At 36.2% G+C, this 27,901-nt stretch overlaps 1 protein-coding gene across 2 annotated transcripts in view; it reads right to left on the bottom strand.

Annotated features, from left to right (window-relative positions):
* The window catches only part of SNX16 (sorting nexin 16), a 153,885-nt gene that overhangs the window by 120,821 nt on the left and 5,163 nt on the right, over positions 1-27,901 (bottom strand). Inside the window, exons 2-10 of one of the 2 annotated variants that reach the window (XM_063299431.1) lie at positions 26,669-27,126; positions 25,180-25,266; positions 23,645-23,793; positions 18,407-18,476; positions 15,466-15,602; positions 14,531-14,650; positions 13,930-14,034; positions 5,168-5,264; positions 3,740-3,875 (exon numbers count right to left, since the gene is read on the bottom strand). In XM_063299431.1, the coding sequence (XP_063155501.1) occupies positions 5,222-5,264; positions 13,930-14,034; positions 14,531-14,650; positions 15,466-15,602; positions 18,407-18,476; positions 23,645-23,793; positions 25,180-25,266; positions 26,669-27,040 (1,083 nt within the window). In that variant the 5' untranslated portion in view covers positions 27,041-27,126 and the 3' untranslated portion in view covers positions 3,740-3,875; positions 5,168-5,221. Of the gene's footprint in view, positions 1-3,739; positions 3,876-5,167; positions 5,265-12,593; positions 14,035-14,530; positions 14,651-15,465; positions 15,603-18,406; positions 18,477-23,644; positions 23,794-25,179; positions 25,267-26,668; positions 27,127-27,901 lie in introns of those variants that run through there. The other variant, XM_063299432.1, reaches the window with a different exon arrangement.

Raw genomic sequence — 27,901 nt, forward strand, 5'->3', positions numbered from 1 at the left:
CCGTTTTTCCTCTGGAGCCAATCGAGCTTCTTTTTGCTTAGTGCACTGTTTGGCTCGCCTTTCCCTTGCGCTGATTGGCGGCTTTGAATCCAGCTCCTGGTTTTGTCCAATCAGCTGCTCAGGACTTTCCCACACTGCTGAGTCACTCCAAGTTTCAATTTCCCTGTGTTGCCTAGCACAGGTTTCGATTTCCCGTTCCTCAGCCTCAGAGTCAGACTTGACCCTTATACATGTATGAGGTGGAAAGCCAAAGTTCCAAATTTCTCAAAATAACTTCATTTACTAGTTTATGTCAGCCATTTTTTCCTCCTTGAAATTGTCTCTGCTTGTGCAGTTTTTTCTTCTACCCCCTCCCCCTTCTAAATTTTAAGATGACATCACTGTTACTTCCTTGAATATAAAAGACCTTAGATATTCTTATGGGTATTAAATTGTGCAATTTAAAATCTGAAGTTGCTTTTTTACAAGAAACATATTCCACAAGGGAAATACCTACATAGAACATGTGTTGATTATGTATATATTTGCAGAAATTCAGCCTGTGCTAGGCCTGTAGGATCTCTGATTAGATAGTGTTCATAATTTGTCATGAAACAAGAAATAAGTGATCCAGAATAATTTTAACAATATTGGTAATTAAGCAAGTCAGTACACGCACTGTATATATTATTAAAGTTCTACTAAGGATTGTCCAGATACATCACACAGTCGTTCTAACATCTTTTTACTTTAGTGGTGGATCAGATAGTCCCTTTATTAGACCACAGTACTATCCCACCTAAATTTAATTCTTGAAATTGAAAATTTTGCAAGCTTTTATGTTCAAATTTAATTCAGTGATAACGACTTTTAAATCCATCACAGCAAGAATATACTAAACTCCAGATTTGTTCCCAATTCAATTTTTTAGTATTTTGATGTTTAGTTGAATGGATGAATATTCTATTGCAGTATCTCATCATATCACAGTAACTATGTTATAAGAAAGGGTCTTCCTATTTTTTTTTGGAAGGTATTTAAATTTATCATTATTACAGGATCCAGTTTTCACAAAATATATGCAGCAAGAGCTTTAAGATTCCCCCCCCCCCAAAAAATAGACATTAAAATCTAGTGATTATTTGAGACACCTTTAAAGTATATATGCATGACTGTATTACTATGATTCATGGAAAAATAAAGGAGAAATTTTGAGAAAAAACAATTTTTCTGTATGCAAAGATGGCATATACCCATATTCTGAAGCTTTTCTGAGTGCTGAACGATAACTTAATTCCCTTTGTGCACTTGATAGTAGCAGTGAGGAGAAAGACCCAATAAACTACTGGTCCCTTGATAGATACAGTTAAATCAATATTTCTACTATCAAGGATTCTGGGTTAAAGTATATGATGATTCCAATTTAACAAATCGATAATTAGTGATACCATTACATCTATGAAAACAGGAAAAGCTCTTAGTCCTGATCACTATCACACTTTTTAGTTTTTATACATACACACACAAACTTCCAGTTCTACTGGAGTTTTATAATACTTTTCTTGAAAAAAGCTTTTTCTAGCCTCCATTAGTGAGCCTTAAATAGCCGTGATTTTGAAAGCTTCTAAAGAACCTGCTGACTGTACAACTTCTGTACAACACAATACTGATGCCAAAATACTGACAGTGACTCTGGCATGCAGTTTACAGATAATACAACTTGATTATCCATCCTGCACAATCTGGTTTTATAAAAGGATAAGTGTCTTACAATACTATATTACTAGTATAATGGATACATATTTCAGGAGAATTGAAATCAGTAGTGGTGATTTCATAAGTTGTAAGAGAAAAAGCCTTCAATGTTGATGTAAATTGTTCATTTAAACATTTAAAATCAACTGACTTTAGATGGCCTGTAGCTACAATCCTAACCAATAACCATTTAAATCAACACAAAAACAAAATCAGAAACACTGATACCAATCAATCCCCTGCTATCTTATGCTGGGCTTTTCCCTCCAAAGGCCCTGTGGGAAATCATTTTTTAAAACTGCTATTCTGAATGATAAGAAGGGTACCACTCTGAGCTCAGAAGGCAAACTCTCCCCAATTAAAGGTCCTGTGATTGAAAAGGTCACCTATTGGGCCTCTGCTTCCTTAACTGCCCAGAGGGTAGAAACTACAGCATTCCTCTTAGGCTTGCAAGTATTAGGGAAGCAGAATCTACCAGGGATGGATGGTTCTGAGGATAATGAGAACGTCAACCATACAGGGCTTTATATGTGATAACCAGCACCTTGAATTTTTTCAGAAGCCAACTGGCAATCAGTGCAGCGCCCACAGCATTGGGGTGTTTCCGCTACATCACCTACCCACCAGTAGATGGGCAACTTCATTCTATGCCAACTGCAATTTCCAAGTGATCTTCAAAGACAAGTCCAGGTAGATTGAATTATAGTACTCTAACTAGGAATTGACAAGGGCATGAATCACTGTTGTCATGATTCCTAGTCCAAGAAAATTCACAGCTGGTGGACCAGCCTGAGTTAGCCAAAAGTTCATCTGGCCACCAAGCAAGTTCTGTTTGGCTTGCTTTGAGGCTAAGAGAATCCCCAGACTGTGGACCAAGACCTTCAGTGCCACCAAAGCTATCTGAACTACCTTGGTATCAGAGGGCCTCTGTTGAAACAGTAGCTCCTTCTTGCTGGGGTCCTGCCTCAATCTGTTTCATCACATGGATCCAGGTGAAACTTTTGAAATAAGTCTTGGCCAGCTATGGATTTTGTATTTTTAAAAAATTAATTGGATTAATACATAGCTCTTAAACCCATCTGCTAGTATTGTTATGACAATGGAAGTACTTTCAATCAAAATGTCTTGTGGAACTCACCATTATCTTAAATTGGCTACTGGATATTTCTTTCTTCTCTTTTTACATTAAAACAATAAAAATGCTCCACAAAGACTCTTCCTTTTTCTAGAGGATGTGATGACACTTCTGTTGAACCGTAACTGTAGTAATCATCTACTGCATTCTTTCGCAATATGCTTCCCTCCAAATGACATGGACTACAACCCCCATCACCCCAAGCCAGCAGTCATTGGAAGCAGAAACTCAGCAGGATTCCTGAGGGGTATTTTTTGTGCTTTATTGCTTTTCACGGCATACAGTTTACCTTAATTGTTCAAAGTCCTTGACGCAAGATTTCTCAGTTCTTAACCATAAACTCCAGTTTAATATTGTGAGTCAAAGCACAGAGAACAATATTGTTTCTCAAGCTGCAAGACACATCCCAATCCAATGAAAGAGATTGTGCTGTATGTGTCTGGATGTAACTGCATTATTTAACTACTATTCAATCTTAGTTGCTAATGCCACTCATGAATACTGAGGAAGCTTTTGTCTTTATCTGCCTTTAGTATAAATATGGGTGCTGGTGTGTGTTTGTGTGTGCGCACATGTATGCCTTTGAGTCAGTGCTGACTCCTAGCAACTGCCTGGACAAGTCCCTGCTGTTTTCTTGGCCAGATTTTTGGAAGTGGTTTGCTACTGCCTTCCTCCTCCTATGGCTGAGAGAGACTGGTAAGAAAGTAAAAGGTACCTTTTCCTCCTTGGCCAGTTCCAAAACAAGTTGTAGAAAAAAGTATTTCTGTTTCTTTCAGCATATGAAATATCAAATCTCTGATATATAAGATACTTTACCATGTGATACCTTTTTGCTGAGAAATAAATGACATCAGATTCAAAGGAACTTACCCCAGGTAAGTTTTATATAGCACTGTGGTCCTCAGCTCTCATACTGAGTAAGAACTGCTGTCTGGTCCAACAATCAAGGAGTTTTTCTTTTTTTCATGCACATACTGTATTCTTTCTTTCCCATCCTTCCTCCTGCCTTCCCCAAGTAACAGAAAACTACTTCATCACAGGTGAAAATATACAAGCATTCATAGTTACCATTGGAAAGACAGCAACAGCAATCTTAACAGCATAACCTCACCCTTCTCCTGCTTCTGGGGATTTTTTGTTTTTGTATGCATCTTATGGACAGTTTGTCCATTATATCCAAAGTTTGCTAAACTGCTCCATTAAACTGATAGTTTGCTTATGCCACACCACAGTTATCAGTGGGCCTACTCAAGTATGAATAAACGGATCTAACTCTACGCATTATTTTACATTCACTTTAAAATCAAATGAAGTCATCTGTCTGAATTGGAAACTTACACACGTACAGCCACACTCACTCGTTTATTCTTACATAAATAACTAAATGCTGTAGCGGTGTGCTGCTCTTAATATAATCATCACTTGACTTACTTATATTTCCAAATCGTTAATTATTTTCTACTATGCATTTCTCAGATGTTTACTTAGCATTTCATAATGGGACATCTTCTATCGCTTTGAGTGAAGGAAGAAGCCCTCAGTAGCATTCCTAGAATTCCAATGAAACAATCAGCTATTCTCTGTTATTTATTATTTATTCAAATGGTCTTTTAAAATTCACAACAGAACAACACTCAAGCCATTTTGTGGTCTCTAGATGGAGCTGTGGATTCAATAATATTTTGAAACTTGCTTGACCAAATCTACTAAAATACCTGCTATTTCACGCTATGCTTCTCATATGAGGAAATCCATAGCACTGGAAGTCTTTGAGGATATGTAAATAGTATTTACTGTTTCAGCAGGGTCATCGCTTTGTGAAATCTATTTGGATCGGCTATATAAAAACTACTGTAGCGATAAACCTCCACTCCACCTACCTTGTGGCCTTTAATGCAGCTGTTGAATTTCAGCGGCACAAAAAAAAAAAAAACAACCCAAAAAAACCCAACCAAAAAACACCACTTGTTTTCATTTCATAAAATGCTGTTCAGATGAATAAAGGCACAATTTCCCTAACTACTTTGTATTATTTGTTAAAACAGTGCAGAAAGCACAAGCAATGTGCCAAGTGAGTGACACCACTTTGGAAACTCTACAGAGAGAAAAGGTTGGATGTGCTGACTGGGAATGATGGGGATTGTGGTACAGCAGATGTAGAATGGGGATATTTGGTACTGTCATCAACACATCTGAAAGGCATCAGAATAAGGAAGTCTGCTTTAACCACCTAGCATGCTGTTCAGCTTTTATTCAAAGGTAATAAAAATTATTATTTCTATTAAGAAAAATCCTTACCCTTTCTTCTGCAACATCTTTGCTTTGCCAACTATGTCACAGAGTAGTAGTTCATCAACAGCACACAGGCAAGTGTTGGCACAGGCAGCATTGATTTCTGTGCTCACACAAGGGAAAAAACAGGTAGAATTAAGATGAATGGAAGAGATCATTTTTGGAGGAGAGGGAGAACAATCTCACCAATTACCCTACTAATAAATTGGAATTTTCACAATGGCCTCAAGTGCCTGAAAAGGCAAGCACATCGCCTTCTTTCTGAGGACACCCATACTGTGCTCATTGGACAAAAATGTTTTTAGTTATATTGCTGCTTTTTTTTTGTTTTTAGGCCTTCCTTTTATTTTTATATTTCTTATGGATGCCTTAGTAGAATTTCTGCAGAAAGCAATGCAAAAATATTAATTCTAGGGAAGTGTAAACAAGAAATATGTGTTTGCTTGTTAAAAAGCTGGCCGTCAAAGAATTTGGGGGCTTGTTAAAAAAAGAAAATCAGTGCAGAGTTGTGAAGGGGAGGGCGAAAATCGTTAACAGTTTGATAGTTCAACTAATGTCCCAGACTGATAGATCTAAGTGAAAAAGAATTCCTGATTATACTTGAGCAACTTAAATAGGGATTGTTTATACTAAACTCAGCCTGTCAGCAAAATGTCAATTAGAGAGTGGGCCTTGCTACAACACAAGTAATTGATTATCCCTGTGCCAATATTATACAGATTTATTCTAGCAGCTACAAGAGCTGCTGGATTATAAACGTCTCCCACATAAAGAAACAGAATATTAAAATTAATATCAAACTCATTAGATTTACTTAGGCATTTTTACCACATTTACCTACAGTTTAAATAGCCAGAGGTACTATCTTTCTAGAAAGAAGTAGCCTTAAGCTCCATTCTGTTTAAGTACATACTTGACTGTCTCCTTCAAGCCAATGGGACTTCAAGCATGTTTCAAACGAATTTTATCCCAGAGTTAATTACATTTTCTGAATCCACACTGTAACCACACTGAGTTTTAAGAACGCACATGTGACAAAAACCACTGTGAAGTACTGAAAGGACCAGGGCAATTTGTCCACAAGCTAAAAAATTTCACTTGCTAATTCAGGGTATGGATGCAAGTATTCCAAGTTTAAGCAGTAAACAAACATCCAAGTCTTGTTGGTCAGTCGAAGCAATGAAAGAGTTGTCACAGCCACTATTTGTCTCCCTTGGATCAGTGGTTCTTCCTTCTTACTCCTTTTGTTCCTTTGTGAAATGGCCATTGTGTTTGAACATGCTCCTTTGAATTTGCTTACTGAAATTTTTATGCCTGTCTGATCAAGAGACTTGGAGCTTTATTAAGTGAGAATAAAGGCACTTCTCAGAGCTTTATACTCACTTTGATATTCCACTCTGCACTATTTAAATTAACCAAGTTTCTTCCTCAGAGCCACTGAAGGACCCTTTTCTGAAAGAAATCAATTTTGGGGGGTATGAAGAAAATAGTATTTAATCATAAAATATGCCTTGTAAAAAATACTTTCTACTTGTGAGTTACCTCCGTGATTACAGGTTTTGCACCTCAAAGGACAGTATTCAGCAAGAGTTAAGTTCAAGGGCATCTCTGAGGGCTGCAAAAATAGGGCTCAATCCTAAATGATGGTTTCCTCTGTCTGATTAATAATCTTTCCCAATTCAGTTCTCATTCAGATTTAGCAGTCTCCTGGCAATCTTTTCCTCTCTGATATTGTATCAGAATATTGTATTTGATAGACAACCTGTCAGAACTGTCTCATTCTCTGGCAGAACCCAATTCTTTTGATTTCTCTGAAACTCCTTAGATGGCCAACTGCAATTCCCCAGCAGTCCAAGGAATGCCTTGCTGCCCTCTAACAAGGACAAGGCTCTTGCTTCTACCTTCTGCACCTTCCTCTGAGGTACCCTAAGTTTCACAAAACCATACTTTACTTTAACAAACAACTCACATAAGAATTGCAAAATGTACAATTCCAACAGGATTTTCAGATCTCAGTATATGGACTGGGCACTCTCACAGCTACATATGTAAGAATGTAATTTTAATCTAATTTTTGAAGGCCTGTTGCAAAGATTATTGAGAAACTATATATTGAGAAACTATATATAATGTGTTCTAAAACCTAGAAATGTGCTAAAGAAAGGCGGTATTATGTTCACCTGTATGCAAATAGTATTCAACACTTGCACAAAACAAGCATCCAAAACAAGAGCTAATTTACAGAAAGGCGATGGAACTTTATCCACACTATCTTTGTGCTGGATCCCATTACATTCTATAGGAATTCATCCCAAGTAAGTGAGCATGAGCGAGACTGAAAACCCAAAATGATAATTCTTAAGGAATCCAGACAGGTTACTAACTTGAACACAGTGTTTCCACAGCTTGGTACTCGAAAAAGTTTGCCCGTTTGATCTTAAATCTTGCACACTGAAGCTTTCCATGTTGCAAACAGTTGGGAGTGCAAGCTCCTCCCAAAGAACAAACCCAGTTTGCTGATCCTCCATGTTGCTCTCACTGCAACAATTTACAATCCACTGGACAGCAGGGAGCAAGTTAGGCAGGGTACCAGATTCTCCAATCAGAAAGCAAAGCAGAGGAAAGAAAGTGCACAAATTATCCTTATTTCCAGAGGAGAGATGTAGGAGGATAGAATCTTATTGGGAAGGATGTAGGGAAACTACACATTTAAGAAACTGATGTGCCTGTGTGATATTTCATTGTCTCATTTTGTGTGTGCCTATAAAATGCTTTTTCGCTGAACAGATCAGAGCTCACAAATGCACACACTGCTAATGATATGACATTTAATATCAGTTTGTTAATGCTCTAATGGGAGGCATTTCTAAAGAGGAAAAAAGGAGACACAGCCCAGGGAAAAAGAGGGATTCTGTGGAATTTGGGGTATTACAGCACATAGGAAGTGGAGTGTTGAAATGCTGGAAATCCCTTTTCCTGCTGAGCAATCAAGCTGAAAAAAATAATTGGCAGCAGTGAAAGCATTTTTGCTAAGCTTAATTGCTTCGTAGGGGTCACAGGATAAAGAGGAGGAAAGTTACTCTTCCCTTTCATACCTGTACACCTATGCTTTGAAGTTGTTCCTCTTCCCCCCATTGGCAATTAAGTTTAAACAAATATTTTCTGTTGGCACACTGGCAATTCTTCTCTCCCCTAGTTTAACCACCATACAGAAGGAATATTTGGAAGCTACAGCCCTGGGCTATTGCTTCCCACTCCGACTGCAATCTTCCCAAGTTATCCACACCCAGGAATCCCTAGGAAACAAATTTGGGACATGGGGAAACAGACTTCAGATTGAATGCCTGTAGGCCCAAGCCTAGTAATATAGCTGTGCAAAGAGCAGCAGACTTTGTATTAGCTGTATGGCGAAAGAAGTCCACACTTGATTTTGCAGCTTCCTTGCACACACTTGGGCAGATCCACCAAGCATAAAACAGCTGAAAAACCACATAAAAATGAGCCAAAGCCGGAAAAACGAGCCGAACTACACGAACATGCTTTTGTGAAGGAGAGGACAGAAAAGTACAGAAGTCAAACGAATGATTGCAGGGGCTACTCAGCTAATTTGTCTGGGCAAATGAGGTGAGAGGTGGGAGGGAAGGCGAGTTAGAATATAGAAGATACGGGGTTTTTAAAGAGGAACAACTCTAAAAAAACTCAGTGCAATGTGAACTGATCATATTCAGCCACAAAATGACTATCAGTTAGCAAAGAGATTTGAAGGAGCAGGGTGAGTATAGAAATTATTTCCTGCAGGAAGGCATTGTTGGCTTGAAACCCAAATAAGAACATTCCACTCTGCAATATTTTGGTGCAGATTCTACTGCAGTTCCTAGTACTTACTATGTATTGCCACATTTCCAAAGCTTTGTTAAATCTTTTCTTGATTGGTTGAATAGGTGCTGTCAAGTCGGTGTTGACTCTTGGTGACCACGCGCTTTTCTCCATTATGATTTGTCCTCCACCTGGCTTTTTAGGTCTCTGTTTGTGTTTTATTGCTGCTGTGATTGAGTCCATTCACCTTGCTGCTGGTCATTCTCTTAGTCTCTTTCATTCCACTTTTTTCACATTAGAAACTTGTTAAGGGAGCTGATCTTCTCATGATGTGTCTAAAACATGATAGTCTGAGTCTGGTCATTTGTGCCTTAAGCCATAACGCTAAGTTGATTTGTTTCCTGGGTTGTCCATGTTATTCTCAAGTATCTTCTCCAACAACAAAGTTCAAAAGCATCAAAACTCTTCCCATATTCCTGTACTTACTATCTTCTTTTCATTAGGATATCCATTACTTTATTTTATTCTACCAAGACCTTTCTCCCATACTGCCACCCCAGCACCCCTCTTTTCAGCCAGTAAGTCCCCTCTATTTCTCCTACAAATAGTGCTTTCTGGCAGCTAATGTTGTCACTTTGGGACTTTAAACAATGTCTGCCAGCAAACAAAGCTTACCTTGTAAAAATAATCAGCTTTCCTTAAAACTGTCTGTAACTACTGATTTAACATGTTGCATTCACCAAACCCACTGGCAATCTGGGAAACCTGGATCCTGGATAACATGAGCAAGTTTTGTGAAAATGGTTCATGGTGGCTTGGGAATATATTTTTGATATGTTTAGAAGCTGTAATCTTATAAACTAGATTGCAGATTTCTAATCAAGACAGCTACTGTATTTTGTTAAGTTTTACAAAAGGAAAAATTTGAAAAGTTCTCTAAAACATGCTTAAAACACAGAGTTTGGACTCTTGAAAGATATACAGGACTGCTGTATTATTGGCAGATAACCCAAAGAACAAATGATATTTAACATACAGAACTTACATGCTTTTACAATTTATCAATTCCATGCTTTAATTTCAGTTTCGATCATTAAAAAGTAGATTTTCAGCACCTGTTCATAACAACACCTAATGAAGAAAAGCTAGTTTATTATTATTCTTTAATCATCCGGATATACACAGACTAATGATTGAAGTGTTATCCAGTGACGATTATATGGCATAGGATGGCTTTACACTCTCAAATTGCTCTACCAATTGTTTGCACAAACACATCAATAGGGCAAAAATCACAAAGTAGATGCATCATGTTGTGCTGAAACTACCTGTGTGTCTGCTACACTATGATGGAATGGGAAGTGCAGAGAAATAAATGTGCAATGTGTGCTGGTTTTAAGAATTTTAGGACATTAAAACATTTTAATGACTACCGACCTAGGCTTCCTTTCTTCTAAATGAGTAGTCATTAACATGGATTAGAATCTCATGTAAGCATACCTCTAGTCTTCCAGGAATATTAAAAAACATGTTAACTGCATCAAGTGCCACAAAGCTGGCCCATAAAAAGCATAACCTGCATGAACAATAGGTCACTAAAGCTTAATATAGTAAGTTTTAAGTACTGCAGCTTTATGTTTCAAATTGCACAAAGTTACACTGCTAATATTTTTGATGCACTTTAGAGTGAGGAAAAAGATGGGCTGTTTTCTGTCTACACTGCAGAAACAAATGGACGGACACACAACACGGTAGAAGAGTTCTATGCAGATGTTTCTAGAATTAAACTTTCAGTGCAATTACCCTGAACTGCAATCTATACAGAAAGCTCTATATTTTAAAATATTGATAGCAGCAAAAAACCAGAACATAAAATAGATCTCCCCAGAGTGCTACTATTCTGATCTTAAATATTTCCTGTCCTTGGATAATTATTTGGGAAATCAAATAAAGGACATTCTTAATGCATGGCTACTAAGATATAAGCACACTTGATTTTCTCATTTTAACAGCCACGATTCCTTTACTATAAAGGAGAAACTTTAAATTCCTCTAAATTACTGAAATTAATCACCTCTAGTATCCCTGTTCCAGTCAATCTGAAATTGCAGTTCCAAAACAATTTCCTATTCTGTTCAACTATACTCCATTTCCTTTTCATACTTGCTGCACTCAATTTAAAAGTCTATATTTATTTGGAAACAATAAGAAGAGGTTGCTTGACAAGCTTGCTGATCCCATTTTTCCTTGCATATCTTTTTCCCCAGCTGAGGATAGTACTAACAGTTAGATGTAAAGTCATTAGTAGTAGCAAGAAGTGGTGGAGGTAGGGAGTTTGAAGGAGAAATGAGGAAAGGAAAAAGTATAAATAATTAAGAGAGGTAAGTAGAGGATAGCATACTCTGTTAATTTCTCCAACTGGTGGCCACTTGGGAGTAGAGATTCATGTAAGAACTGGCATTTATTCTTCAAATGGTCACATCTTGGGAGGCACCAATATTGTACAGTGGGGGTTAGAACACTGTTCCCTATTTATCATGTTTTGTACCTTTCCTGTATGGAGATACCTGAAATATTCTAGTTGAAATAAGCTTTTCAATAATTACTTTGTTGACTATTATATTCAAAGGTCAGCACTTTAAAATTCCCATGTACACATTTATATAAACCACACCTGTTTTTTTTTAAACTTTAAATCTGGCAATTATATCTCAGAACTACTGGATTATATTTAATAGTAGGATTTCAGAGTATTTACATTTGTGAATGTAGGGAAGTTTGAACAAATATCCATTAAAGTTTTCATACCTAATACATAGAAGTACCACTTCCAAATGTTTGTCTACATATGGATGCACATAAAAATGTGTCAGGGGCTCTACTGACAGCAGAAGTTTTGCTGTTAGGCCTGTTTTGGGAACAGGTTGTTAGGATTTATATAAGAAAAACTGTCACAGGAATTATTGAAAAATATCTCAAGATGTCTAGTAATAAAATATAATAAAGGGCTAGATCCAGCCATGCCCTTCTGTATTCATGGAGGACCTGGATCCAGTGGAGCGGAAATAACTTTTAATAATATCCTGTCCTGATTACCAGGAAACACACTGAGGCGAGGACTTGGTCTCTAATATTTATTAGTAGTACTTAACAAGAATCCTAACAAACTGAGAAAGCGTGGGAAAACCCAGCCATATAAACCCCAACGGTTAAGGCGGTCCCGATCTGTGTCTCTTTGAATGGCTGAACAGTTCCTCAGTGCTACGCATGCGCTTGACAGTCTGGGTGAGAGCCCCCTGCTCGCCATCCTTACTCATGACATATCCTGTCCATTCCTGAAGAATGGCCTGAATACTGGGAGACCCTATGGATAAATTTGGAGATGGCAGTAGGAGCAGTAGGGAGAAGCAGGAATTGAGAAATCTGCATGACATCCCAAATATATCTTGTACTTTCACATGCCATGGTAATATATGTAATGCAGACTAAAATTTGATGAGCAAGTGTGACATGGGTCCATTTGTCACAGGAGTCAACCTTAATTTGAGGAAACCTTTACCTTTACTTTGGCTTTTCAACTGATCACATTTTTCCATAAAAGTCAGCAAAAGATGTCATGTCCAAATCTTTATTTACCTCAGACAGTTTTATACAGTTCTACAGAGCTCTTTGTCCTCATATTCCAAAATACAATGTGAACATTGAAAAGTCCAAGCACATGGGAGACTTGTGTGTTAACAACATTAAGACAAACAAAGAGTAAATGAAGAACAAAGGCAGCTTTCTTTTCACTGGAAGAGGAGACAAAAGGCACTTTTAGCAAACAGACGCTCAGCAAAACATTTCTGAAGATTCCATAAAGCTGACCCACACTACTACAGTAAACATATGTAACAAACGTAATAGAAAGAGACATGACTGTGCAAATCATTTCACCTTTCCTCAATCAAAAGGTATGCATCGGTCTGTGTGTGTATGCAAATGCCAATGAACTTGGCACAATAAGTCTGTTTCTGATAAAGTGCATTGTCGGGCATAACACAATTTGTAAAATAAGCTACAGAATACCTGGTATCTTCACAAAACCTGCAACTTCATTTCATTAATGGTGCAGAAGTATGGCTTTAACAAATGGTCATTATCATTCATATACATATAGGTAGGTATTAATCAGCACACTTATGCATAGCCACAAAGTAGGAGGTAGTGTTTTTTTATATATAAGGCAGTCATTGATTATGTAGCAAATTATCATAGGATTTAAAGAAAAAAAATTAACAGGTACATGTTAAATTAGTGTTTACATTATTTTCAAGTGAATATGAACAACCACAGGCTATATAGTTAAATTGCTTATGATTCTCCCTCCCCCATCATAAAAACCTCTCAATCTTACTCCTATTTCTGAAATATTATTTTGGTACTGTAAGCTTTCCTAGTTTATTGCATTAAAACATACATACCAGTTATTTAAATTTATCACTTTAAAAAACATCAGAGATCCTATACTGTTTCCAAGGCCAGATGGCAGAATTATATTTCCAGAGCATAAAACTGTATCTTATATAAAGAATCTGAAAAATCATATACCAAAAAGCTGCCCATACAAAATAGGTTATATATTAGTAGCAAACAGGTATGACAAGCCAAATGATGATAATTGACATTTAACCTTTATATACTGGTAAATTATAACTTATACACATCACTTAGGATTCTAGGCAAAATGTAGCCTTAACCAGAGTTTTTAATATATTAATATAGTTCTCCATCTATCTATATATCTTAGATAACAGCTGAATTAAAGCAGCATTGATTATTATTCCGGTGTCAAAAATGTATTCAGAGTGATTTATGTAAACATTCCTATCACCTTCAGCTCTACTGCTGTTCAACATCTTCCAGATGGGTCTTTTTTTAAAACAAAACAAAGCAAAACAGGCCATGCTTACATTTCTATATCAGCAGTATATGCCACTTCAGCTACTTCAATTTCTGGCACAAAGTTTTCAACCAATGACCCACTCCAAGAGGTTTTCCAATCCTCTTTCTCAGACCTGCAGGATCAGATCAATATATTTGTCATAGAAATGTCAACCAGCCAACAAACTTTCTATCATTCGGTCCTAATATGTGCAATGTTTTAAAACTACAAGTTTGGAGACACTTGTTGTATCTACACGTTGCTGGCCTCATATTTTATATAATATCCATATCATAAAAGTTATAATGGCATGAGATTTCTTCAGCAGATAGTCAGCTGAAAACCTAAAAGCATCAGTTGACTTTTAACTTCAATTTCATCCAAGGACTTTTTGAATGGTAGAAAAGCATTGGAAAACACAAGTACATGCACATACTATATAGACACATAAAGACAATAATATAAAATTTACCATGCTGGATTATAATAAAGGCACAGTCCCATGGAAAATATCTCCAGCAAAATGCCTGAAATGTCTGCAGCAGGTTACCCCAAAGGACTTTTCTAAGCTTGCAGGTGAATTGATTTCAGAGATTAACTTTAAATAAAACTACTGAATGGTAATTTACCGGCTGTCTTCTTCCAAGGCTCTTTGATCTGCCTCGGTTGCAGATGATTCCACTTCTCCACTGCATTCACTTCCCTCTCCTGACAACTTACAAGACTTTGTTTCCACTAAATTTAAGTCCCTGTAACAAAATCAAGGCAGGCCATTTGTTTTAGATGGAAATTAATGCAAAAATGCCCCTGAGGAAAAGCTCCCTTTTCTGGTGAAAACTATGCACATCTATTCAAAATAGTCACTGCATTCAGCAGAGCTTGCTCCTAGAAACTGGGGATAAAACTGCTGCCTTAGAAGGATTTTCTAGGTATAATTACATTTCCCTCATTCTTTTAAAGCACAGCTTTTAATTGATAAAGTGGAACAAAGCACTACTTTTCATAAACATTACATACTGAATGTATTTATCTCTTGTCTGATATTGTAAAATTGAATATTTCTGAAATTATTAATTATAAACAGAATATTAAATTTTGAAAATGACCTTTGCTTTTTAATGCCAGAAAAAGGTTTCACCCTGAACACTTAGTTAATTTTTTTCTCAAGAAACTGCAAGGTCTGTTGCAACTTTCCCATTCCCCTTTTCAAAAAGAAGTTAAGTCTGCTGACTAGACATGGGCGGTATCACAAAGTCTCGCACGTGTTCTTGGTGCAGAGACAGAACTTAAAATTTTCTCTTTGACCAGTCTCTTCAAGTATTTCCTAGCCTTTTGAGGAAATACTTGAAGCCTTTACAAGGAAGCATTCAGAGATCCTAGAGCAGTGTTTCTCAACCTTGGCAATTTTAAGATGTTGGGACTTCATGCTGGCTGGGGAATTCTGGGAGTTGAAGTCCAGACATCTTAGTTGCTGAGGTTGAGAAACACTGTCCCAGAGTATTGGATTCACATCACTAACTATGATAGTAAGGTTTTGGGGTGAGCAACCTAGTTTCAGCCTTACCCAAGTCTTTTCTCCATTTCATTTATGTACAATTCTTTTTCATTTAGTAACTTTTTCAGAGTTTCCACCTCTTTTTGTTTTTCATTAAGTTCCTTTTGAAGCCGGTAGTTTGTTTCCTCCAGAGTCTCACAAAAAGCCTAGAAGGAAATTTAAATTTTTGAAAGCAGTTTTTGTTGTTGTTGTTGTTAAAAGCAATAGACAGGCATTGGCTCAATCACCTTCTTCTTCTATGTATGGTTCTGCATTATTTTTACATGTACACAAATCATGTCACCTGGATTTGGTTTCTTTTTACTGAAAATAATTATTCTGATGTAGTAAGAATGTGATCAAGCTACACTCCCTAATTTATTTGACAAATCTGTAATGGAAATGCAATACCTGCAAAGTTTTCTTTTGGCCTTTGTTTACATAAATAACATTGCAGAATTCTGAATCACAAGCTTCTATTACAGCAATAAAATACAATCCTGTAGTGCTCACTACCAAACCTTATACTTACTAATGTAGTTAGTGATTTCAGTGGGATCCCAATTAAATCTGATGCAATACTTCCCTGTACAATATACTAAGGCACACAGTACCTTGCTACAGCATGCCATATCTTCAATGGTCTACTGATGTTCTTGTACATTTAGCTAGAAAACCAGTAACCTGCAAAATTATTAATTTTTTTCCTAGGGGAAACCTCTGATTTGATTGGTTAATTTCATCAAAAAGGATGACAAGATTGTATAACTGCAAAAAACTATTCTATCTTTAAGATAAAAATCAAAACTGAGATTAGCTATACATTACTTGAAATAAAGCCTAGATATACATATATTTATATATGTATGTATACATACATATACATATACTGTACATATACATATACAGTACATATACATATACATCGTTCAGATTTTGAAAGGCTAATAATGGGATCCTGTTTTGTGCATGTATCTTAACCACAAGATCAAAGAGAAAGCAACGCAAGAGCACACTCAAACACCTGTAACATGAATGCTAAGACCACTACAGCTTCGGCAGATCATAGCACCTAGCTGATCTTGTTTGGGCTCAGTTGCTAATTAGGGTTGGTCTTATTAGTCCTTGGATGAAAAACCACCAGAGTTTATGATGCAGGAAGTTAGACCTGGAAATTAAAGGGGAAAAAAGTCTGCAAGATGACAATGGCAAACAATGTTGTTGAGAAAACTGCATGGATGTGTTTTTATGAAGTTAGACTTGAGAATGTCTTTCCCTTACCTTTAAACCCACCACTTTGTGAAGTAAGTTATATACCCAAGGCTAAGGTAATACTATGAAATAATTTATGTCAGGCTCCCATTTGTCATCCATATATGACAAATACAGTATAGTGGTTCTACATTTTCAGTGCATGTAAGAAGTCAGCTCTGAAGTGCAGCATTCTTCCCTTGCTGCAAAGTATTACAGTATGTGTATACAACTTTTTGGTATAGCATATGATGAAGCACTGACCAATAACCAATTGTTCTCTTAAAATCAAACCTGCAGTTAACAGTGAGAAGTTTACAATTCGTAACTTATAATCTACACAGTGCCAGAAAACTATAAGTAATTTGGTAGGATTTGCCATTTGGCATTTTAGCCTATTCAGTTAACTATGCATTCACAAGTAGCTAGTGTAGATATATGCTCCCAGTTCTTAAACTGCAAAACACTTCTGACAATATTTATATGATACAGTTAAAAATAATTGGAAGCTGGTATTGGATTTAAACTAGGCTCAATCTTATTTAGAGTAGTCTGAGTATCAACAACCTTATGTAAAGTTATTATTCTCTTAAGGCTGTTATTTAAGAGGCCAAATCCATATTAATAGTCTATAGAGTTCAAAACAATGGAGAAAATTTATGTAACGTGTTAAAGTCAAGCACTAAGCTGCTGGGAATGGTCCCAAAATATAAATTATTCTATATCCCTTCTGCTTAATGGCAACTATTTTATGAATTCTCAGAATACTATTTGCACCATATCAAAAAAAATTAATGACTCCGATATACTCACAAAAATATGACCAAATATTTTTCCATATTATAATAACAACAGTAATTTAAATAAGAAATTATTGATAAAGCAAATATATCAACTGTCTGACAGATTTTTACAATATTTCATACCTGGCTTAGTATTCTAGAATTATGCATAGGGCAGGAGAACACATGATATTTAACATTGTGAAATGTTAGTGAAGTGAGGTCAGCTCCATCCCTCCCTATTTTCTGGAATTCCCTCAAGACCTGGCTATGTCATTAGACCTGGGGTCTCAGAGGACTGGTGAGATCTTGTGGTGGTTCTGTTGCTGATTGAATTGTGTGTGTGTGTGTGTGTATTTTTTAATATTACTGTGTTCGACGTGTTTTTTGTTTTATGCTTTTTTGCTATATGCCGCCCAGAGTCACTTCTTATGAGATGGGCAGCCATATAAATTAGATGAATCAATCAATCAATCAAATAAACAGAGAAAAAGAAGGAAAACCCCCCCCATTAAATTGTACATCACAACTGAAATGGTTTTAAAAGCCCGTAAACAAACACACAAATAAATCACATCTAAATACAAATACAACAAAATAGAACATGCAAATGGCATTAGCAAAACTGAAAAATCTCTGTGGAGTTAATTATGTTTCCCAATTCTTTTCCCCACTGTTCTTTTCACTTGGTAATCCTGCCCTTTTGCTGAATCTATTTCCTTGTACCTTGTTCCCGGTACTGCTAATGTACAGTCAGTCCATAGATTATTCATTTGATGTCTTTTGCTATGTGCTAGTCATGTTTAATTTAGAGTTATGATAGAGAAAGAACAAACAGTTGCTGCTATTCAGTTATAAAGGTACTACATGACAAAACCTAGGTCACTGTGCAATTAAAATGTTCCCTTCTAAAAAACAAATTCCTACATTGCACTTACCCTGCTCTCTTCAAGGCTATCAAAGGGCCCTGGTGGATCATCCAAACAAAGAAACTCTCTTACTGCAAGGCTTTGAAAAGAATGGAGAATAAGAACAATTGATAACTAAAATACAGGGCAATATGGATTTCATAGTGGGAATATGCCAAGTGTTGTACAGAAATGCTTCCCTGAATGCTAGCTGTATTATTAAAATTTTTACACACACACACACTCTATTGGCACAAAAGTTTGCATGCAATTTTCTCTCTAGTAATTATACATGTTATTAAAAAGAATAAAATGGTTTGAAAAGGCAGTTCAAGATAAAAATAAATAGTTCAATTATATATCATTTCCCTGATTAACATTTTACGTGCAACTGGAATTTAAAGTAATGAATGTCATTTAAGGTATTGGTATGCTATAAATGGCTTACTTGATACACCAGACTTTTTCTTCCTGCCTTTTTCTTCAGGCTATGCACTGCAGGTAGTCCTCAACTTACGACCACAATAGGGAATGGAAAATTCATTGTTAAGCAGTGCGGTCAATAAGCAAGACATCACGTGACAGCACCTGATTTTACATTTTTTTTGAAGTGGTCGTTAAGTGAATCAGGTGATTGTTAAGCAAATCATGCAGTTCCCCATTAATTTTGCTTGTTGGAAGCCAGCTAGTAAGGTCACAAATGGCGATCATGTGACTCCAAGATGCTGCAGCCGTTGTAAATACAAGCCGATTGCCCAAATTTTGATCATGCAACTGCAAGGACACTGCAACAGTTTTAAGTGCCAGGACTGTTCATAAGTCACTTTTTTCAGTGCCATCGTAAGTTTGAATGGTTGCTAAATGAATGGTTGTAAGTCGAGGACTACCTGTACATTATCCAACAAAGTTCCATCTAAATTATCAGTAATTATAGGTAAGTCTGAGTCCACATTTTTTCTAACATTTTTGGGTTAGAAATAGGTACACAGCCCAATTTGTGGAATTATTTCTTTTAAGAAGGCTACCCTAAGATTCCAATCAAATCTGTAAATCACTGTATTTATCACAGAAAATCACTGTAGCTATAGCATGAAATGCTATCAAAATGGAAGAAAACTCACATTATAAGAAATTTGAGTGAAGGCATTCATTTCCATCTATCTATTCCATATATCAACTTAAATCTTTTAAGAAATCGTTTGTTTTCTTAAAAACAATTTTTTTTAAATCACACTAATAATTTGGACTTCTGTAATGAGCTCTATATGGGATTGCCCTTGAAGAGTAACCAGAAGCTTCAGCTGGTGCAAAACGCAGTGGTGCGGGCAGTTATCTGCCCCTAGAAACGTCCATGATACATATCTGCTCCACGAGCTGCACTGGTCACCAGTGGCTTCTGGGTCCAATTCAAAGTGCTGGTTTTGATCTTTAAAGTCCTTTATGGCTTGGGGCCGTGTTATTTGAGGGACAGCCTCTCCCCAATTACATTTGCCCATCCCATCAGGTTTGGCAGAGAAGGCATGCTGTGGGTCCCAGAAAGTAGGCCTTCTCTGTCATGGTGCCTGCCTTATGGAACCATCTGCCCCCGGAAGTGAGGTTAGCCCCATCCCTTTTAACATTCCCTCAAGACCTGGCTATGTGATCAGGCCTGGGGGTCCCAGGCGATTGGGGAGATTTTGTGATGGCTCTCTTACTACGGTCAATGTCATCCTCTCCTGTTTTGTGTGTTTTTTATAGTTTTTATAGTTTTACTTATTGTTTTATATGTATTTATTAGCTCTTTTAATTGAGTGTTGTATGCCTCCCAGAGTCTCTTTCTTGTGAGATGGGCAGCTATACAAATATGATCAATCAATCAATATTAAAAGTTCTAAAGCTGCAAAGTGAAACCCTGAATATGGACTATTGTCCCCATGACATTCCTACCATGAAGTTACAAAAGTCCTTTATTTTACCATACCAAAAGAAAATTAGAAAGCATTATCTAATTTGTAGGATCCTAGATTGTCAGCTTCTAGCTGGTGAGAGAGAGGGAGAGAGAAATAATATAGTATTAAAAATCTACTTAGAAAAATGGAAACAATGCTCCTTTTCTTCATCTGATAAGTTTGGAAAAGGTGACCTTTCAAATATCATTATGTTACAGTGGATATTTTTATTCATGGCTGTTCTGCTATTCTGAAAAGAAATGACATGGGCTGTAAATAGCCATCTCAGAATAGTTTATTTTACGAAAGTACGGCTGCTTGCTATTGTCCACTTTGCCCTGGACTTTACTTGCTCTGTAACACCTTCAGAATGAACTGTCAAGTTAAAAGGACAATTCTAAAAGTATGGAACTATAAAATTGTATATTAAGTAGCCAAATATTGTAAAATATGACATAGAAGAATGATAATAAAGTATAGACTTCCAAGCACTTATCTAAACTTATCAGTTGCCTTTATAAGAAGACAGGTGGCCTCACTTGTGATGCAGCTTGTAGCTTGCATAACAGTAATCGTCCCATGTATCCAAGAAGCAAAGTTTTCATTAAGAAAAAAAGCAATTTAAATGTACGATTTGGTAAACTCTCACAACCACATTTGAAAATGAGCCACAGATGGCAGTATGATTCCAGGTGCTAAATAAATGGGGGGTGGGGACATCATAGAGGACTTTTGCCTTCAAGCCACACTTCAGAGAACTAACTAGCTCTTGTTGAAACAAGGCCTAATGTAGCGAACTACTATAATTAAATCATATTTTGTGTAACCTAACCCAGAATGGGCTGGCATGCAACTTGTTTAAAATCTGGTTGAGAAATCAATTTAGGATTTCATTAGTGGGACTTCAGGGAAGAGAACTTTAGTTTTAGGTTTTAAGGTACCTGAGAGCTGTGAAAAACTATTGAGATGACAATCTAAGAAGCAATATGCCTTTAACTCTTCAATAACAAGATAGTAAGAACAACAATCAGTTATTGCTTATGTCTCTTATACAGAAAGTTGCAGATGCAGCAGTGGAAAACATTCATGCCTGTACCCACATCTTGCTCACTATGCTGAAAACAGAAAAACACTGAATCCCATTTTCAGATTTTCCTGCAGCACAGGGTAGAGCAATCAATGACTATAGCCTAATTAGGAGGAGGAGGAGGAGGAGGAGGAGGAGGAGAAAGTTGATGATGTTAACTATACAGCTTTAACAGCTTTCTTCTTTTCAGCTTTCATGATATTCAGCCATGGATATTCATACATGGACAATGATTTGAATGTGATCTAGGCCTATTCATGCCTTTAGTCCTGAGAAGTATTGTGGATGCTGTGATATGTCTATGATTTTGAATGTCTCCATGAAACAAATAACACAAATATAGGAAGAAGGATTATGGACAATTTTAATAAATTGATATGGTCTTTGTATCACAGTGAACTGAGACTACAGTTCTGTGTGCTTATCTGGGAACTGTCCTACTGAACCTCATGGGACTTACTTCTATGAGGGTGAACACTGGACTAGGAGTGTGGTGGAAAGAGCTTATCAGGGCTATAATAAAATATATAAGAACATACAGTACAATGCCTTTAGTAACACTTTCCGCAGCTTTCTTTTACATCAAAAGTCCAGATATGAATAGAACTGAGAACAAGGTAGGTAATGGGAAATAGTAAGTGCTTATTAACCTTTAGCATAAAAATAAAGGATCACTAATAAAATCCTACTTAACATTACCATCCAGAAATGTTGCTCATGCAATACTAAAGAATCAGTATGTATCACTAATTTTCATGCATGCCAGGGAAAATATAAAGAGGAACATACACTCATGAAGAAGAATCAAGAGTTGTCTTGACATAGTTTGAAAGGATGTTGCCATGTTGATTTACTCCTCAGAAGTGAGAACTGAACTGAATATGATTTTGTGTCCAGTTTGGCTTCGGTTTAACACACTGTGAAAACCCAACCACTGTGCCTTATTGAACAAGCCATGGTTAGGCAAACTAACATGCTCTGAACATATCCTGAACATTACTAGCTAAAAATTAAAGTGTTGTTCTTTAAAATGTTCTGAAAGAGATCTGTGTGGCTGCAATATTTAAGGCTGCACATCTGGGATAGACAACAAATATACTCTAAGATTACTCAAATCAATAAAAAGATCTTAAAAGTGCATAAGTAGCAGAGCTGACAGTTGGGGTGACTATTTCTGTCACCAGTGCTCTGTCTCAGTCATTCACACATTCTGTATTGAAATATTCAGCAAGAAACAAAGGTATAACTTTTCTCAACCAATTCTCAATCCTTGTATCTTTTAGCCATTTATCCATTCCAGTCTGGCAAGATTATACTGCAACCACTATTCTGAACCTCTATATTAAAAAAGAATAAAGCCTCTGAAATCGAACCTTTTGCAGTGTCAAAATTATTTAAAATTTAATGCACTGCTAAATTGCAAACTCCCTGAAATATATAGTTCAAGAGATGCGGAAAACATAAATCTGGAGCAACTGGTAGGTGTCTAGGCAATTTGTAATACATTGACAAAAACGTTTAACTACTACAATAAAATGATCCCTACTTGCAAATACATACAGGCTTTAATTCAATTAGATTCCTGAAAACCAAATAAAACTTCAGACAACAAAAAGTACATTTTGGGATAGGAGGGGTGTGAATTATATTCAGTTTTGGTACTCACAACCAATTTTTAATCTTTAATTCTATGTCTTTGGGGCAAGGCTTCAGTTGAAGGATTTAGATGACTGTTTTTTAAAAAAGTATTCAACAAGCCTGAAGTCTGCCAAACATTTTTATAAAATACAAATAACAGTAAGCAAAATATCTGATATAGATTGACTGGAATGCCAAGGACCTGAATATTCATACAAAAATATTATTTAGTGATCAAATCTTGGAAAATATTTAACATTAGAAACAGTATGTCTATTGTAGGTTGAGTAGAACATACTACTAGAAAGAAATAATAGCTGTTTTTTACCCACACAGAGGGAATGGTGAAGGGATTTCAATTTCCTATTCTGCTACTCTAGGTTTTTGTTCTTTTCCAAAGCTTTATTTTAGAATTGCTTCTGCAATTTCTGCTTCTGAATGAACTTGCTCTATTTTAATTTAGAATGTCTTCTTACTTTCTTAACCAGTTTGTTCACAGAAGAAAATTAATTATTTACACTCAGTCTCTGGAAAAGTAACAGTACCATTTGGAATGGGGAAGAGCAGAGCTGCAACACCTGCTAAGATGATCATAGCTTAAAAAAAATTACATACCAGTTGGCAATGTCTTTGTGAGCTACTAGATTCTGTAGGAATGCTTGGAGTCCTAGCTGCCTATCTTCTAGGAAGTCAGGATTGTAATTATCCTTGAACCAACGCTTGGGAGGCAGTGCCAGCCGAAAACCAGGAAACATATCTTTCAGCTGAAAATATATACCAGAAGATTATGGTAGCTGATAATTTCTGTAGATAAGAGGGACTATAACATTACAGTATAAGAGTTGTAGAGAGCCAGTTTGGTGTAGTGGTTAAGGCACCAGGCTAGAAACTGGGAGACTGTGAGTTCTAATCATGCATTAGGCACAAAGCCAGCAAGGTGACCTTGGGCCAGTAACTCTCTCTCTCAGCCCTAGAAAGAAGAAGGTGATGGCAAACCACTTCCAAAGATCTTGCCAAGAAAACTGCAGGGATGTATCCAGGCAATCACCAGGAGTCAAGACTGACTTGAAGGTGTGTACACACACACACACAAGACTTACAGCAGCTTAGCAATGATGACTAAGGTACAGTTTGCATTTCAGATTTGGTTTGACATCACGCTAGCAACCATTTCCCAAAGAGGTGTTCTCCATGTTAGACTACGACTTTTTATGCTCTACTTTACTGTACCCAGTGATTCATCTTACGAATACTATATGTATATTCAAGGAAGCTACATATCTTTAGATACTTAAAATAAAAACTAGCCATACCATATCTAAGTTGCAAAAACTCTCCTTCCTGCCATCTACCTATGGTGCGCCTATTAAAAAACACAGGAACTATAAATCAGTCACTTTCTCTCACAACTTCTTGCATCCTTTCCATAATTATATGTGAACTGTTGAAATAGAAACGGCATCTAATTTTCAGTCATTCAGTTCAACAGTAAACATGTCAGATAAGTGATTTAGAAACCCGACACACGTCTACTCTCTTTGAAGGCTGCAAGCTTCAGTTTCATTTAACTCATTACACAGGACTGCCATAGCTCATCTCCACAAATACATTCAATATCAGTGCAATGTGCTTGGGAGTTTGCATCACTTAAACATAACCTAAACATGATTATTCAGCAATCAAAATGCAAGCACTGTTGTCAATTGCCAAGAGCCTTCAAAAATGTTATCTGTAGTTTCTGGAGTACTTTTCTGTAACTGTTTGGAAACATGAAAAGAACACTGGGCTTACTGCATGGCTACCTCTGGAAAAGCTGTAACTGCAAAATGTGACATTTTTGAACAGGTACTGTGAATTTTTGCTTTAATTTTGAACTACAGCTGTTAGGTACAAAAGTTGAAAGGGCCCATACACAGTGTTGGACTCATATGCTCTTGTCTCCCTTCCAGACACATTATATAGAATATATTTTTACAAATTAGAACTTAGATCAATTACATATTGTCTTTATGGCAAATAATAAATATTTCACGATGCTTTTCATACGTGTTCACCTTTATTTTTAACTGTTCAAAGTAATTTATGAAACACAGGCATATCATTAACCCAGAATATTAATTACTGATTTTGGCCTGTTTAAATATATATACCTTGTCATTAAGCCTGGAGAAGTCCGTATACCTTCTGAAAACTACCCAGTTTTCTTCCAGATTTTTCTTAACAAGTATTTTGTAAACCTATTAAAAGCAAAACAAGACAAAACCCTTATTAAAGTAGCTTCAAGAAATGTGTATGTGCAACAGAGTCTTCTCATATTTCACTGTAATTATTGAATAGTTGACATAACCATTCTTTAAGAAACTGAACAACCATTTAGACTTGGCAAAGTGTACAGAATTCTGAAAAATAACTATTTGATGCAAGTCTAGGATTGCCATGGCTTCTACTGGCTGAAGATAAACTATTAATGGTTACAGCCAGTACTTTTAAAAAATGATTTCATAACCATATCAGATTGCTGCAATATACAAGTACAATTTATTTAAACTATATTTAATCTGAAACACATCTAATGGTAGTCCTTATTTCTTGGAATATATGGTTGGGATTATTTCTTCGCATATTCAGATTATGATGAATGAAAATAATTTCCAATGAATCTTTGCAATACAAGTAAAAAAATGTAGCACTCATTTATGATTATCCAAATGGAATGGTGAATTAATTGATAGCAATGTATTTAATAACTAAACTACCAAGTCCTTATACTCTTCCATTTTTTTAAAGTGTTGGTAGGATCTACTAGATGACTTCTTAACTATCATTCAGTTATAAGATGTTGTTAGACCATATGCATTCCTCAATTCTGAAAGGTACTGTTGTGTTGAATGAGACACGATTGGAGATTGCCTGCTATTTCATCAACTTTGAGCCAGTTTGGTCTAGTGGTTAAGGCAACAGGCTAGAAACCAGGAAACTAAGAGTTCTAGTCCCACCTTAGGCATGAAAGTCAGCTGGGTGATCTTGGGCCAGTCACTCTCTCTTAGCCCAACTCACCTCACAGGGTTGTTGTGGGGAAAATAGGAGGAGGAAGGAGTACTAGGAATGTTCGCCGCCTTGAGTTATTTATAAAAATAATAAAGGTGGGATAGAAAATAAATAAAATAAAAATAAATAGCTTTCATTGATCATATTGGCAAGGATGGCAAGAAAGAAAGCAAAGTTTTGCCTATTCAAAAATGCATTCAGTGAGGCTGATTCCAAGGGAAATAAGGTTGCAAATTACCATGAAAACTATGTATCAGATATCTCCATTACAAAATCAGCTGAACCTTAGACTGTCAAAATTGATCTTACTGTATGCAAATCTAGACAAGTTTAAAGTTACCCATGTATGTAAAACTAATCAGGATTAAAATATACAAAACTAAAGCATTTATGATATTTAGGAACTGTGCTGAAACCAGTAAATTTTATACAAATGCAGGGGTTTCACATAGCAAGCAATTTAAAAGTCATTAGAAAATAAGAACTGCTCTCCCATATAGCTGTGATGCTATATTCATATTTGTAAAATGCCAGTGATTAAATGAAATAGTACAACAATACAATTTTTAGAAGAAAAATACTACTACTTACAGTGAACTTTGCCCTCTCTTCCATTACTTCATAACCTAGTATTGTAGGAGTAGCAGGTCGATCGTCCCAGTTCTCCATCTTGGTATTTTGCTCAGTTTTTTCCAATGGTTGAATACAATATTCCATAGAGGTGTTCACACCTAAAATTTTAGTCCTAACAAGCGGACTATTGCAAGGACATGAAATAGCACCAATCTGATCAGGAACACTCATCTTTTTAAAGTTACTTTTAGAAGACTCTTCTAACTGTCCCTTTGAAGAATCTGAACATGCTGAAATACTCCCAAGAGATGATGATCTTTGGTTTCTATTTACGGTAAAACTAGTAGAACTTCCTATAGGAATTGGAACAGGAACGTATGGAGTAGTCATCCTTCATTAGAAAACTTAAGAAAGTTTATGTGCCCTGATTGTTGAATTTAAGTGATTCTCTCTTGTTTAATTTTTTTCACAGGTATCTGGAAAGAGAAAGAATAAAGTTTAATTGTCTTTCAATTTTCCAGAAAGATGTCCTTTCAAGCTAAATTTCAAATTAGACAACATTGAAGTATGGAACCTTACATATAGACATATATGATTAAATAATAGTTCTATAAATCCAGAGTATAATTTAGGATTATTAAATATAATAAAGTCTTATAAAAGGTTTCAATAATTTTTACCTTAAAATTTAATCCTGTCTGCTACCGTTCCCTTTGCTACAGGTTCATATTCTGCTTTTTACGGAAGTTCCCATTATTTCCAAAATTACATATTTTTCCTACCCAGAATTACATGAATACAACTACAAGTAAAACAGGTTAAATAATAGAATATGAACACACATATAGTTTTTATAGAAAGAACATTACAAATTAGCTTATGACTATTATTCTAACACCTGAACCAAAGAAGTGGGGAAGGGACTATGAATTTTGGCTTTACTTCATACAAGTAAGGGATTAGGTGTCCTAGAAGATACTGACAGAGTTAAGGACTATATCTGGAAAAAAGTCGTTCTTTAGAGGTGCATATTCTTTATATTTCCACTTTAAGCTCTTACTATTCGTCTTCTTTTCTGTTCAGAGAATGTCATCCACCAGCTGAAGCAGAAAGAGCAACGGGGCCTACAAGCAGTGACCACTTCCTGCTGCTCTAAAATCTGCTTTTGATGCAACTCATCCCACTTTTACAGACAAAACAAGGAGCTAAGTAAAAGAACAGCACTGACTTCCACTTTTTGGACAAGGACCT

Source organism: Candoia aspera, chromosome 3, assembly GCF_035149785.1.
Source record: "Candoia aspera isolate rCanAsp1 chromosome 3, rCanAsp1.hap2, whole genome shotgun sequence".
Lineage (NCBI taxonomy): Eukaryota > Metazoa > Chordata > Lepidosauria > Squamata > Boidae > Candoia > Candoia aspera.